The sequence below is a fragment of the Bactrocera tryoni genome, unplaced genomic scaffold (genome assembly GCF_016617805.1).
Source record: "Bactrocera tryoni isolate S06 unplaced genomic scaffold, CSIRO_BtryS06_freeze2 scaffold_11, whole genome shotgun sequence".
Classification (NCBI taxonomy): domain Eukaryota; kingdom Metazoa; phylum Arthropoda; class Insecta; order Diptera; family Tephritidae; genus Bactrocera; species Bactrocera tryoni.
Genome location: NW_024395824.1, coordinates 7,149,068 through 7,165,258, shown reverse-complemented (window position 1 = coordinate 7,165,258; position 16,191 = coordinate 7,149,068). Strand labels below are relative to the sequence as shown.

General features: G+C 34.1%; 1 protein-coding gene across 2 annotated transcripts; it reads right to left on the bottom strand.

Annotated features, from left to right (window-relative positions):
* On the bottom strand, nt 1-15,327 carry LOC120779634. 2 transcript variants are annotated; one of them, XM_040111983.1, is made up of 9 exons: nt 15,146-15,327; nt 14,826-15,090; nt 9,779-11,830; nt 4,959-6,172; nt 1,025-1,367; nt 727-972; nt 605-660; nt 449-549; nt 1-396 (listed from the first exon to the last, which is right to left on the bottom strand). In XM_040111983.1, exons 1-9 carry the CDS (start codon nt 15,239-15,241, stop codon nt 273-275), a joined length of 4,497 nt encoding a protein of 1,498 aa, XP_039967917.1. In that variant the 5' UTR covers nt 15,242-15,327; the 3' UTR covers nt 1-272. The 2 variants fall into 2 exon arrangements, with proteins under 2 accessions (XP_039967917.1, XP_039967915.1); XM_040111981.1 differs by having other exon boundaries at nt 605-972; nt 15,158-15,327.
* Between the last annotated feature and the right edge of the window lie 864 nt (nt 15,328-16,191).

Here is a 16,191-nt window from a genome sequence, read left to right as displayed (position 1 = left end):
TGAAAGCACGAAACACGATGAATTTTTATATTACAAATATTAACTACAAGGTCTAAAAAAATATTAAGTGAATTATAATAATTAACAAGTTAATTAAAGTATTTGTGAATAAGAGTAACTCAGAAGGTACGTAATTATAGTAGTGTAAGTTATATAACTGAAGTCTGTGCGAACAATGTAAGTAGCGCTGATATTACTTAAGAAAATTGTGCTCAGTACCATTTTGAGTTTTAATTGTTATTATTGCTCTCTATTATTAATTTGGAGTGATATTACTTTTTTTTGCTCCGCTTACGTTTCTTATCAGTAGCGTGAATACCCTTTTTACGGGTTATACAAACACGACAAAACCAGTCTTCATTGTCTTTCGGTGCAATGGTAATTCCCACGCATATCCTGAAATATAATTTTGAATCAGTATATAATAAGTTGAACGCAAAGAACATACCAATGGTACCAAGCGTCACAGCCATCACAGCCAATCATGGGAGAACCATCATCAACTTTACCACATGCCGGACATATCCAGACACGATTGCCCTCAGCGTCCTTAAAATAAAGACTATTGAACTAATTTACGTTGATTTTATTTTTTTGAACTTACAATGTACGACGATGGGCGGCTTGTTTCCGAAATTAAAGGTACAGGACTATGACGAGCTGCAACGTCAAAAAAACGAGAAGTGTTTATATTTGAATTTGGTAATAGTCCACCATCTACTTTACTGCTGAGCGATGAAGGTTCCTGAGATTTCAAGGGATGCAACAACTGCTGTGGAAGTAGAACAGAACTTGCGGATAATGTGCCACCTGATGACCATGGGCTTGGTGAGGGCGCACCGGAATGTACGCAAGGATTTTTCGATGCACTTACAGTGTTAACATTATTCTCAATTATCGAGTCGAAAGCGGAGTTACCACTACCTCCACTCGCAGTAATTTTATTCGATGCAGATATTAGAGTTTCAGCTGCTTTAACACAGAAATTAAGAAAGATAAACAAAAAAATATAAATTACTTTTACCCAAGTTAAATTTTTGCTTTTGTGGGCGTGTTACTAGTGGTGAAATTCTTGCTAGTTCCGGTGATGGTTCTCGTTTCCTTTCAAACTCATTCAAAGTTTTACTTGCACTAAAATATTTCTTATGTGATGTATCTTCATCCGGTGTAGGCGATTGTGAGTTACCAAGCTTAAGCGTCAATTTAGGTACAAACGATTGAGTTGAACTAGATAAATTTGTTGTAGCCGACAAATTTGTTGATGTACTGAACATTGAGAACATAGTTGTTGGTTTTCCAACACCGCTTATTCCTGGAGTATCAGTGGCATGTTTCTTGACAGTTTGCGCCAATTCCTCCGTAAATAGCTAAACAACATTTTTCATAACACATCAGTGAAATATTTATTTGCATTTAACTTTAGTTGTATTATAACTATTATATGGTGATAATAACTTTCGCCTTTTACTGCTATTTATAAAGTGTCATTTCCTGTAAGGCTATTTCGTAATTATATATAATTATCCTAACACGAATAGATTTATAACGAGCTTTATGCGCTTTACAAAGAAATAATTGCAAAAAGTGGTTTATGTAACATGATGATCGCTATGAGAGTGATTGGTCCGGCTGATATTTTCATAAGCGGAGTCCTCAATGCAAATAAGTAAGTAAATATAAAAGATTTTTTAGGAAATGTGCAATTGTTGTGTGTTCATAAGATGCTTCTACAACTTAGAATAAATAGAAATAATATGTATGTGCATCGGGCAATATAAATTAATATACAATAAACAAGCGGTATGGTAATAGTAATGTGCAAAATAAATTAACTAACATCATATGTTACATTTATATGTTACAGTGAACAGAGAGTATTAAGACCAAATTAATATACTGGTAGACACATAATTTGTGACATGAAAATTCTTAGGTGTGTCTAATGCAGTTTGATACCCTGAAGTCAAATCTGAAAACAGAATTATTCTATCACCCACAGATATTCTGTAACCTGCGGCTTTAGATTTTACAATACATAAAATTTTATTATTATCAGGGATTTATCCGGTTTAGACCGGTTCTGCCTGTTTGTTTGAAATAAACAGCGTATTTTACGATCATTTTATTTTACAAAATTTATCAATAGACTAACGGTATCCGAATCCGTCACGTGTTCTATGTTTTGATAGCAAAACGTTTTTGAAATTACTGTGTTCAAGATTTTTAGGTACAATGCCTAGGCAGTTCGTAAATAGTGCCAACAGTTTTTGTTATGTGTGAGGAAAACTAACTTTTAAATCGTAAACGTAATTTTAGTCCGCTTATGCTAAAAGCTTACAAACTGTATTTTGGTGTTAAAGTTGGGGACCAAGACAAAGCATGGACACTTCATATCTATTGTAAAACTTGAGTAACATTATTAACAGCTTGGTTAAAAGGTTCAATTCAAACACAGTGAACAACTTCCTATTCCAAAAGCACCAGAATCTTGGAGTCTCGAGGAAGAACTCGAATCGACGAGCTCTTCAAGTGAAGTTACAGAAACGGCAAGTGAAATGATAACCGATCCTTTATTTGAAGGATCCGAACTTTTAGCATCCAGACTAAAAGGTCAAAGTGATGTAAATATTACTTTTTACAGAAAAAGACAGAAAGACCTCACAAATTGCTTCCTTCAAGAAGGGGGTCTAGTATACTGCTCAGAAGTTAACCTTTTGCTTAACGCACTAGGACAAAAACATGATCCACGTGATTGGCATATATTCATTGTTCCTCTAAACATAGTTTAAAGGCGGTATTGGTTCATAACGGTAACAAATATCCATATGTGTCCTTAGCTCATGCGGAAATGAAGAAATCATACGAGAATATGAGAGTTCTTTTAGAGCACATTCGTTATCATGAGTATGGTTGGGCAATATGTGGAGATCTAAAAGTAATAGCCCTTCTTCTTGGAATGCAACTAGGCTATTCGAAATATTGTTGCTTCCTATGCGAATCGGACAGCCGTGCGAGAGATTGTCATTATGTACAGAAGCAGTGGTCAGTACGTCAGGCAGTCAATCCGGGACAAGAAAACGTTACAAGTGAACCTCTAGTTGATCCCAAAAAGGAGAATTTTGTTAAGGCAATCGACAGAAATGAAAGAGCGTTTTTGTATCTGAAGTCAAAATTTCCAAGAGTCAGTGAAGCAAAAATTAAGAAGGGCATATTTGTGGGTCCGCAAATAAGAGAACTAATGAAAGATAAAACATTTGAGGAAATGTTAAATGAAACTGAAATACGAGCCTGGAGTGCCTTTAAAAGCGTTGTTAAAAATTTTCTTGAAAATGTGAAAGCTGACAACTACAAAGATCTTGTGACTGAACTATTTAATGCCTATAAAAAAATGGGTTGCAACATGTCCTTTAAAATTCACTTTCTGGACGCCCATCAGGATTTTTTCCCGAATATTTAGGGGCCGTAAGTGACGAACATGGGCAACGGTTTTACCAAAACCTTTCTGCTATGGAGAAACGGTACCAAGGCAAGTGGAATGCCAGTTTTCTTGCCGATTACTGTTGGACATTGTTAAAAAACATATCGCCGAAAAACACCGACAGTATCATTTTAAGGTACTCTTTGGTAAATAAAATAATAATATATCTATCGCTGCTCTTTTTTAACAAAAATCCCCATAGCAAAAAAACTATAGGTGTTGGAAGAAATCTGCAGCTATGCATTTATGGTAATTTTTACATAATAAACACTTTGTTCTGTTCATGTCACAACAAACAAGTGGATTTTTGTTTACCAGTGATATTATTGCCTTCAAAACTTTCTCGTACCAAATCGCGTAGTGAAAATCAAATTTTCTTTGTGTATTTCATAGGCGAATATAAACTACTCTAAAGTATATAATTAAGTATTAAAAATTATTGTTTTAGAATTAACAGAGGAAAACTGACAAATTGATATTTTATCAATTGTTAATTGATATTATGAGATTAAAAAGCAAATTTTAAATTTTTAGTATTAAATTAAACTTTAAGTTATCAATTTTTAATCCCAAACATCCTGTTACGGCTTTGGGAACACTTTAATACTATGTTCGGACCGACAACGAAAACATGTTTTCGTGGGGAAAAACTGGTTTTCTCACGAAAACTTGTGTTTTTGTCCATGTAAAATCTGTCAAAGGAAAACACAGTTTTCGCTGAACACTACTTGAAAACTTACATTCCACTCATTATAACCGGTGTCTGCTCTAGTTTATTCGATGTTTTTGGAAGACATATTTTGCCGGCCCTAAATTACAAAATACAGCTGTCAGTTGATATTCTCGTATTAGGGGGATTCTCTTGCTCTTGCAAAATCTTGCCCTGTGCAGAAATTGCAGAATTTTCTTCTTGGTGCAACAGGACAACAACAAACACACGCTGAAAATTATTGGCAATGCCTGTAAAATATGTCAGACCAAAACCCATGTCTATTTTCGTGCCGTCATATATCACTAGATTCTGCAATGGGTGCTCTCTTGGCCTTGCATATTTCGGTAAAGGATCTTTGCATTTTGTGTCATCTTGCAATCTTGCAAGAGCAAGAGAATGCCGCTATTGATAGTTGTTAGAGAAAACTCAACATACAAATATGTTTTCAAAATGTTTTCAATGTCGGTGCGAACATAGTATTAATTAAAAACTAGATTTTCAGTTGTTAATTCCAACATCTTGGATTAAAAATTACATTTTCTTTCTCTAATTCCAATGTTGAGATAAAAAATTAAAATCAAATTATTGATGTGAAATTTTTTAATAAAAAATTGACTATCCTGCTCTCACCATATGCGTCACATCATTGAAAACAATAAATAACTGAAATTCGTAAATTATAACTATTGACAGAAGGATTTACCTTGGTTTTGTTGGGATTTTATAATTCAGTCGAAATACTCTCTCTTATAAGATAATATGACATACCTGCTTATTTTTTTTCTTTTTTTCCTTTTTTAACTTTTTCAATAAATCTTTATTCACTAGTTGCTGTTCCTCATCACACCTTAGAGAATCTTTTAGTTTCTCTTTATGACTCTTTTCATTTCTATTTACAACATTTTCGTGGTGATCTGTGCGTTCTTTACATTTTGACTTTTTATCCTTCTTCTTTTTGGTTTTGTCGTCTCTCAACTTTTTTAGCTTTTTGTGATCTTTCTTCTTTCTCTGAAGTTCATTATTTACGCACAGAAATTCATTGTCTGTTATATTTGTTGATAATAATGAATTTTCAAATGCGTTGGTTGAATAAATATCCTTTTTGGATAGTGTAAATGGAGCTGCTACAGTTGCTGTTAAGCTAGTTGACGGTATAGTTTTTGCAGAATACGCAGAACCAGTTGAAATTAATGGTATCAAATCCGCACCTCCTGCCAATTTACCGACGCCATGTTTTTCGGAGCTAAATATATCTATTTGGGACAAATTTTCTGGTTCAGTTGGGAGAAAATTTTTAGTAGTTTTGAGAAGCTTATTAGCCTTTTGGAACATTTTTGGATCCTTTGAGCTCAAATAAAGATCACCTGATAATTTTTTTGTTATATCCTTTCGAATAGGTACATAATCCTCGATTTGAGAAAAATTTAGAGACTTTGTTGGTAATTGAAGTTGATTTTGATGCAAATCCTTAGAATTGGTCGAACTTAAAGAGTTCAACATGATTGTTGAGTATTCAATGGAATCATCGGACAATTCTATAGGGTCATCGGTATTAAGAATAGACGTCACTGCGGAAGATTTCGCTAAATCTATGCTAGACGAAGCGTGTTTAGAATACATACTACCAATGAATACTGGATTATCGGCATTTGACTTAGGAGATTTAGTAGCACGATCATTTTGTAAATGCAGCTCGTATGTATTCAACGACATACCACCTGGCGTGGGTGGTACCGACTTGGAACCCGTTTCAGGTGTACTCCAAAGCTCAGGAGTATTTAGTATATTTTCACTGACCGTAGTCGAGTGCTGAAGCTTGGGAGTTTTTGGACATTCTCGCTCTGCTTTTGTCATTTCAGATATAACATCAGGTGAAGTAAGTTTCATTGATTCGGGAACGAATGGTGGGACATTGCAATAGTTACGTTCTCCACTTGCTTGGAACAGAGTAGGTTCCAACGATGTGCCACTGATTGACGACTCTAATATAAAACACAAATTTAAATAAAATTAAAATAATGGTGAAATTAAAGAGTTTATAATAGATTATTTGCTCACAAACATTCATTGGACATACATATGTAATATGACGAAAATTTATATCATAATTTATAATAAATTAGGGCTACCAACTTTGAGGCTACAACAACGTAAGCATAAAAATGCCGTAATGTAGAGATCACTGTAGTCTTACATTGTTCTGGTAAAAATTCGATTTTACTTAATTCTAAATATACTCACCAAAAGTCTTGGAGGTATGTTATTATTGACTCTTTAGTAGGGGAGCTGTATAGATTTCATTCACGGTTAAACGGAGCACTAAAATGTGATATTTCCTGTTTCGCAATAGTGGCATATCAATATTACGTTTATTTAACATATTGTGTGTTTGCATAACCACACATTAGCGATAAGGATGCACGTTGTCTTGAGCAGCTATAACTTTAAATGTACATGTATTACAGCGTTTAAAAAGGTCATACAGCTTTAAACACAAGCCTTTATTTATCGGAGAAAATGGGTGTCCTAAAGTTAACGAAAAATTTAAATTTGCTTCCAGTTATGTAGTAAAGTGATGAACGACAGAACAACATATCTTCATTATTGATAAAGATTTCAAAAATAATGGATGGCAGCAAGCCACTTATATTCTTAGGATTGAGGAATCGATTGGTCTAAAAAAGTGATGTTTGCCGACTTCTGAAGTCAAAAGGCTTGGTCATATTACCATTACTAATTTCAAACCTCGCGTTTGTAAAGTACACCATATGCTGATATATTTAAAAAGGTATGCGCAATTTTTAGTAAATGAAAACGGTAAGTAAACGTAAAATTTGACCTGAGCCAATATTTGCAAAAAAAAAAAAAAAAACAACAAAAATTGACTTTGTGTGCACCTTCAAAAGGACTTGGTTTGGTCGGTCAGTTTGTGTGGCAGCTATATATGTACATGGTCACGATTTCTTCATATTGTGCATAATGCGTCTTTTTCAGGACTACAATGCTTATCACGTCCCGTTTCTACTCGCATTAAATAACTTTATCGTAGAAAACCTTAATTAGAAATAAAAATTCAGTCCTTATAATTTTTTTGTAAACAAATCTTCACTTTTTAAAAAATGTGCTATTTGGGTGACCAAGCCATTTTAAAGAGAGTTCAAGTTTTTCAATTAATACTAATTATTCGTGAAATTCTATTTGCTGTTTTTTACATAAAAGGAAAGTAATCATATTTTAAGCTCCTTTTGCTTTTTTAAGGATCTTTGTCAAATATATTAGCACTTATTGCTTTGTGTGACTATGGCTGTATAAAACACACAATCGGTCCGATTTAAACAGTTTCTTCAAAAATTATTCTGCGTCTTTCAACAATAATACATGCCAAATTTCGGGAAGATATCCTGTCAAATAAAAGGGTTTCCTTATAAGGACGTGGTTTTGATCGTTCAGTTTATATATCAGATATATGCTATGGTGGTCTAATTTCGGGGGTCCAATATATGAGCGGGATCTTGGGGGAAAAAGCACATGTTTAAAAATTTTCCGTACATACATACAGACGAACATGGCTAAATCCACTCAGCTCATTACCCTTATTATTAACTATAAATATTACTTCATATGGTCTCCGACTTCTGTCTGGATGTTACAAATTTTGTGACAAACTTAATAGACCTTGTCCAGGGTAAATATATCTTGTAATATTCAACGTATTTAAAGAAGAAGCTATTTAACAGCATTGCAGGCTGTTCATTCAACGGTATACCATATAGCCTTCAGAGCAAGAAAAGTTATGTTTTTTTTGTTTTCTAGATCTTTAAATGAAATAAAGATCACCTGTTGCATTTTGCACCGTTTCATTGAAAATAGGTATAATGTCCTCCTTTTGAAAGAAATTCATTAGAGTCGCTGTTAAATCAAGCTGACTTTGATCCAAATCGCTCTGGTTGGGCGAACTTGAGTTATTGAGTAGCGATGGTGGAAGTTCATTGCATTCATCGAAAAGTTCTAATATTTCATCCAAATTTAGTGTGGGTGTAGCTATAGAAAATTTTCCTAAACATTGCATTACATACTTTGGCGTTGCATTTGAAAATACATACCGTCGCCGAATATAGGATTTTCTGTAATTGACTTAAGAGAATCATTTTGCATTTGGAATTCGTATGTGTTTAACAACATACAACTTGGCGATGTGGGTATTGAAATATTTTCGAGTGGAGCCCAGAGCTCAGGTGTTTTTATAAGTTTTTCACAAAATGTAGACAAGTTATGAACCTGGAAATTTAAACATTCTGTTTCTGGGTTCCTCATCTCAGGTTTTGACAAAGTTGATGTTTGTGTCATTGACTCGGGGATGAACTGAGCTACATCGCAAAAATTAAAATCATCATTCAGTAGGGGTAAGAGAGGGTCTAACGTCGAATCATTGATTGTTGACTCTAAATAAAACGCAAATTTAAATTTTGATTAAGAAATGGGCATATATCATATAACAATAAATATGGTAAAACCGTGTTCGAAACTACAAAAACTTTGACGTGCTTTCCTGAAACGAACGTATTTTGTGTTGTAAAAAACTACAATATGTATGTGTACCAACAGGCCCAGTCACCCGTTTTTGTGAATTTTTTATTTATGAATAAAGACAAAACGCTATAGCTAAACGAATTGGAAACTACAGTCTTCTGAAGGGTGGATAGCGACAATGATGTTGGAATATGTGGCAACATTACCATTTCTCATGTAAGCGTTGAAGTGTTGTTCTTCTTATAACGGACATCTAAAGATAGCTTAGGAGAAAGTGCAGTTCAAGTGATGGGAAGTTCACGACGTATTCAAAGCACTGTTCTGAAGTTAAGTTCAACAATTTTTAATAAAAATAAAAATTTTAATTTTTAAATCCCGATCTTAGAATTAAAAATTATATACAAAATATGATAGAAACGTAATAGAGATAAATGTTAAATTTTTTTTTTATTCTTTCTGTATATACACTAATATATCCTGAAAATTCGAAGACATTTCATGCAATCGTTTTCGTAAAAACAAAAAAAGGAGCAACGAGAACTAATTTAGTAAAATAATTCACTTTGAAAACTTCTTAAAAAAATATACATATTTTCTTTGAAAATATTCAATGTATTAAACTTCGAAATTTGCTAAACCGTATATGCAACTGCTAAATATTATAACAACTGTTGAGTATTCCATAACAAACATAAAATGGCGACTACCGATTCAATTGCCTGCGTTAAATGTGGAATATTGTCGTCGAAATACCTGTGTGCGTTGTTCTTAAAGAACGTGTTGTTGTTAAAGAGCGTGTCTTTAACTAGCGAAAAGAATATGGTGATACCACTGAGTGTTGTTCTTATCAAGATTGGAATAGAATTTACTCAAAATTTCGTGAAAACCAATATATTCTTATTTAGTATAAAATAGAAACTGTAAACATGGCACTATCAAATATGAAATTGCTACCAATATCTGTACTGTTTCATATTGTGAGGCTGCAAAATGTTTAAGGTTTTGTGTAAACTACGTACATGTTAAAGTATCCGTTGTTGGACTCTAATCGCACTTACCTATATTTATTGGCTTCGCGGCGCTTTGTTGTCGCAAATTTGAAATAGGTAAATGAAATGTTGGTGGTAGGCGAGGAAATAACATATTCTGAGCAGTATGTGGTATGAGACCAGGTCCAGACGGAAACGGACAGAATTTCAAAAGATCAGGGATCCCGCCCATTACCGGTTTAGGCATAAACGACTGATGGGCACCAGGCACTACACTTGGAATTGTATGTAATTGGAGCGGAATCTGTGGAGAAAGCCTCTTCCTGTTTGTAGGGGACTTATAAGGCAATGGCTTATGAGATGAAGTTTGTACATTATCCGAATTCGGATGAACCATGGCATCATTAAATGATCCTAATGGTTGTAAAATTGTGTCCATGCGCATAAGTTTTTTGTTAATAGTATTGACTTCTTCTTTAGTTGGAAAGACTGTTTCAGCGTTATATTCATTTGGCTCGGTCATGGACATATTCAAAATTAAATTTTTAGTTTTGGTTTTCTTCCGTTCTTTCCGAATGTCCTTTATATTCAATGATAGACTAGAGGTAATGGCGTCACTGCCACAACATAAAGTTGGAGTCATATTATCGACGGGATTAGTTAGTTCCATTGAAATTTTTGTTTCTAAGTGAGGAGGATATTGTTGATCGTATTTAGAAATTTTAAACTTTTTCATTTTCTTCGTATGTGAAACATCATTTGAGCCAATAGGACTTACAATTGTTTGTTTTGGTAAGTTTTTGCTTCCTGGCTTACGACCACGTTTTTTAGGTCTAGCACCTTCGCCAATTTGTAATGGCAGTTGGCTTATTTGGTTTGGAATAATAACGTCTGTAATGTTATTAGCAGAGATGTTCTCGACCAAGCCAGCAACACCTCGCTCGCAATTAACCGACACCTTTAACTTTTTTTCTAATTGATCGGAATTGTGCATATTTGTGTCGCTTGATATCATACATTTCAGATTGGTAGGCGTGGGTGTAATTGTGGTACCGCAAGGAAGGTTGATAAATTGACCATCATTTCCTCCAGATAATTGTGTCGAAGGCACGCGACTGTTCGGCGATGCTGGTTTTTGTGACTTTTGTTTCGAAATTTTTTTAAAAATATTTAATTTATTTTTATCAAGCTCTGTCGATAATTTAACACCGGACAACATTTTTTTTTCAAGAAAAGTAGCATTTGGAGACAGCTTCACATTATCGACAGTATTTTCATTGTTTTTAACACTAAAACTATTATCGGTAGTGCTACATTGAGAGAACGATAAGCTGGCTTTCGGAACACACGTTTTTTCCTTTGAAGCTTCAGGAAGAAAGCTATCCTTAATAACTGAAATATCGCTAAAGGTTTTAGTACTCGATGGTTGTGGTACCGGTAGTTTATCTCCAAGAACCTTTGTTATCTCCAAATTTTTCAATACATCGCCCTGTTTTTGCAGTATTTTTTTTTTATGTTTTGACTGTTTTTTTAGATACTTTTCCATTTTATGACGCTGAAGAACAGAATTACTATAATCTGATGAAGTTGAGGATGATTCGAGTCCTGGCTTTAACAAATTTTGCAACATTTTTTTGGTCTTTTTATTAAGTCTTTCCGAGTTTTCCACTCCAGGTGATATCAAGGAAGTGTTAGAACTTTCGGCATTTGGTAGGTAAGTCTTTGCCATCAATGCACTTTGCAGATCAAGTGGACTTTTCTTTTTTGCTTTGTTTAGCAACTTCGTAGCGATAGTTGGCACCTGCACATGGCGAGTTAAAGGACTCCACCCAACTTTCTTTGTAACGCTTATATTAGTTATATCAGATACATTTTCGTTCGGAATCATATGCTTCGAGGATGTCGCTAGAAGCTGGCTTGCTGGGCCATCAGCAAGTTCTGTTTTTTCTACATTTAGCAGCGGTTTTGATTGAATTGAACAGGTGTGAACAGCTTCGCTAACACCTGGTTTTGGTGTGGTATTATTACTGTGGCGCTTGTGATCTGCAGTTCTAAATTTTTCAGAACTTACAACTGCAGCAGGCAATGAGGGCGGTGGTGCATCGAGGCCCATTAGCTTTTCTAGAAAAAAGAAAGAAATATAATGCTTATTTGAGAAAATCTTATATGTAAAAATTAAACGCCATTTTTTATGTCCGCGCATTATGTCCAAACCACAGCACGGAAAGACGTGAAAATTTGCACGGGTACTATTTTGGTCCGGGAGAAGGTCGTACCGTTGGCCTCACCCTCGGTTTCGCAATTTATGTGTATATTTATAACTCAAGAACGGCTAAACCGAGTTGGCTGAAAATTGGTGATGAGTTAGCTTGGAACCTCGGGACGGGCATAGGCTACTTTCTATAGAATTATGTTAAAAGCCAAAACAATTCATAAAGAAACAAATATATATTTCAAATATATAACTCAAAACAATATTCATGTAAGAATCATTTAAATATTTTAATACTTCAAAAAAAATAATAACATTAAACAGCTACTGGCAGGGCACAGTGGTTTTTGTTTACATACACATACCTGGTCAAAGAAAATATTTTTTTATTTACTTTTGAAATATTTCTTAGTATAAACACATAAAAAAATACAAAAACAGTGTTTTTTAAAGCAAGCATTTATATAGTGTGTAAGTTGATGAGTTTTCTAATAATCACAACAACAATATTAAAAAAAGCACCAAAACTAAATTATCTTGAAAATGAAAGCAAAAAAAAAATATTCGACAATTACGTAAAAGAGCGAATTCCAATGATTAACGGTGAAAGTTACGATCGGTTCGAATATTTTCTTTAACATTGTTATGCAGCATTCAATTCAGAAGTGATATTTAAAGGAAATAAGTGAAATGGTAAAGAAGTGTCTGAAGAAATAAAAAATTTTATCGTTATACATTTTAAAAGTGGATTAACCGAAACTAAAATAGCCGAACTACTTGATAGGCCGCGAACAACTGTCCATTATATTATAAAAAATGGAAAGATAAAAAGTCGGTTGAAAATCATCCAAGGTGTGGTCGCCCAAAAGCCTTAGCTAAAGCAGGCGAACGTTGGTTGGTTCGCCAGATCAAGAAAGAACCAAAAACAAATGCCACGTTTCTCTCCAAAACTGTTCAAGAAAACGTAAATATAGATGCGACACCCCAAACCATTCGAAATTCTTTGAAAATCAATGACAGGGGAAGGGTTGCGCGCAAAAAGCCATATATCTCAAAAAAATAGATTGGAAAGATTAAGGTTTGCTAAAACGTACATAAACAAGCCCGTTGAATTTTGGAATAAGGTGATATTTGCAGATGAGAGCAAATTCAATCTTTTTGGATGTGATGGTAAAGTAATTGTGTACAGGAAACCCAATACAGAATTGAAAGAGAGAAATGCTGTGGCAACTGTGAAACATGGAGGTGGAGGCGTTATGATTTGGGGGTGTATGTCGGCAGCAGGAGTTGGAAAAAAGGAGCCAATTCGCCAAATCGTGGACCACATGCAATACATTGACATTTTGAAGAGAAACTTACGAACTAGTGCAGAAAATCTCGGACTCGGAACGACTTTTCAGTTTTACCTAAACAACGACCCAAAGCATTCCGTACTAAATACAAAGCTTTGGCTTTTATACAACTGCCATGGAGTAATTAAAACTCTTGCTCAAAGTCCAGATTTAAATCCCATAAAGCATCTATGGGATCATTTAGAAAGAAGGCTGAAACAGCGCCATTTTACGGACCAAACCCAAATGGAACAGACACTAATTGAAGAGTGGTACAATATAGACCCATCCATAACAAGAAAGAAAGTCGAATCAATACCAAGACGTTTAAAAGAAGTAGTCCGAAGTAAAAGAAGAGCTACGCGGTATTAAAAAGTTATTTTTTGTTTTCAAACTTGGATTTTACATGAATTGTCGAATATTTTTTTGCTTTTATTTTTGAAGTAATTCAGTTTTTGTGCTTTTTTGTTTAGTTTTGTAATTTTTATTATCATAAAACTCATCAATTTACAGACTAAATAAATAATTGCTTTAAAAAACACTGTTATTTGGTCTTTTATTTGTTTGTATTATGGAAAATTTAAAAAATACATAAAAAAATAAAAATGCGTATGTCGAATATTTTTTTTTAGCCAGTGTATATGTATATGAGTTATAGTGATAGTTGTAACTGTACAAGAACCTGAAGCATTGCACAGAACAATGCAATATTTAAAAGGAACGATTAAGTTTATGTTTTCTTGCGTATAGTATCTGGGTTTTAGCGTAGATTTTGCAATAACTTTCGATGACTGTTGAACAAGACATTACCATATGATTAGATATAGGACGAACAAGAAGCATATATTTGTGTAACGATATAGGACGCAGATGCAGAGACTGTGAAGATGTTGTTATATCATACGTATTTATGTAGTATGTATTATTTCTTTACCTTTTCATGCCCGATGCTGTCAATAGGCAACATTGTACATTTATGCTTCTATGTCCCGTTATTTAAATTTTTTGACGCGCGGTTTTTGCATTATGTAGTCTGGTGTATTGTGTAAGCTTACAGTGTATTGTTCTATTGTAAGCTATGCAAGGGTTCATTCAGCAGGCGTTTGTCGTAGAGTGAAATAGTCAAAATCGCGAAAAAAGGCGTTTACGCAAAAAGTTTTAAATAAGATTAAAATAAATGTTTTATTGTAAAGCCAAGGGAACAACATAAATAAATAAAGCTAAGATAGTTATTAAAAATAAAAATAAATCATTGGAAAAGTGTTCAGTTTGTTTAAAATAATTTTGTAAAAGTGCTGTTGCCTATAGGCAACATTTTGTAACTAACGAACCAGGACACTAACGTCTTTGAAATTTTTATATCTTCATACTTAAGTTAAGACTAACATATATCTGTCTTAAAAAACATTTTTGCCCATTTTAATTCGGGCATGCAAGGGTTAAGTAATTAACGAAGTCAATAAAAAATGTGGATTACCAATTTAACTATTCCATTATATCACAATAAATGATATCCTTGACAACAAGGAGCGAGCAGAGCCGAGAGTTTAGATTAGTACTTAATAAACCTTACCGACAAATTTTGGTACTTTGGTATCCGGAAGTTTTCCTTCAATTGCGGGGGATATAAAGCCGCCTGTTGTCATAACAACGCTACTTATTTCTCTAGTAGGACGTCCTTCTTCATCAAACATATGGGATGACGAACACAAAGTGACCTTAGCACCCTCTTGGGAAGGATCAAGGGAATCTTTTGAAACACCTAGCCTATTCGGAGTACTCAGACAAGTTACTGTATTGGCGAATGTAGGCAAGTAACGTTCCGTTTTAGTCTCGCACTGACAAATAATAATTTATTACAAGGTATGTGGTTTTGTGTATTTTAGTACTTACATCATTACTCACATTAATCGAACTCGATTTAAAGAATGGTGCATCAGAGCTTAAGTAATGCGAAGGCAAGGTGCTTTGTGAATCTGCTGGTAGCATAGGTGGTAGATACTCATGTATATGAACAGGACGAGTAAGAACTTCCTTACTTCCAGGCTTCAAAAAATTCAAGTTTGTATTCTTATGAGCCGGAAATTTTGGTAATTCCACAGCTAAGGGCACTGGCTCCACGTTGTTGGTATAATCCAACAGTTCGCTTATGTTTATATTTAAATTTCCAAGAGTAATATAAATATCATCCAAGCACGCCTCTGTTCGATTATCTGTAAAAAAATACACATACATATTTATTTAATAATTCACAAAAAATGTTGATCTCTTATTAACAGTTTTACGGATCCGAATGCGTAGGAGCAACTTTATTGAAACTTTAGTTTTAATAACCGCTTTTCATTATGTACTAACCATTTTTAAATCAATAGCAGAACTAAAACAAACAATTATTGTAACTTTTATATTTCTAGTACTTCGTATTACATGTAAAAGTGGTAATTACAGTCAAGAATGCAAACATAGCACGATTTGCGCATGTAATAAATTATTAGTATAAACATAAAACAATTTGAATTTTCATTCGCATAGCACAAATTGAGTAATAAGTAAGTTATGTAGAAAAAAATTAGAACAAAATTATTTGGTTTCTTGAAAGAAAACTGACAATTAAATCGTTGTGTACCGCTCAGTATTTACTGTTCTGCTATTTATTTTCTTGATCTGGAGGACCTCTTCTATCCGTACATCCCCCTTTAAACCTCGAAATCGGGAGATGCTATTATAAAACCCAGCCGCTTCGGCTCTTCGTGAAACACCTATACTGTCAACTGCTGCTTACTTACGGCTGCATAAGCGTATATTCACATTTCATCATATGTCACGATTTTATGGCCCTGTTTCGAAGCACCGCTTATCGTCTTATATTAACACTTCTCCCGACCAATCGACACGAGCCTTTCTTCGAGCAATCGACAAATTATATGGGCTCCATCGTG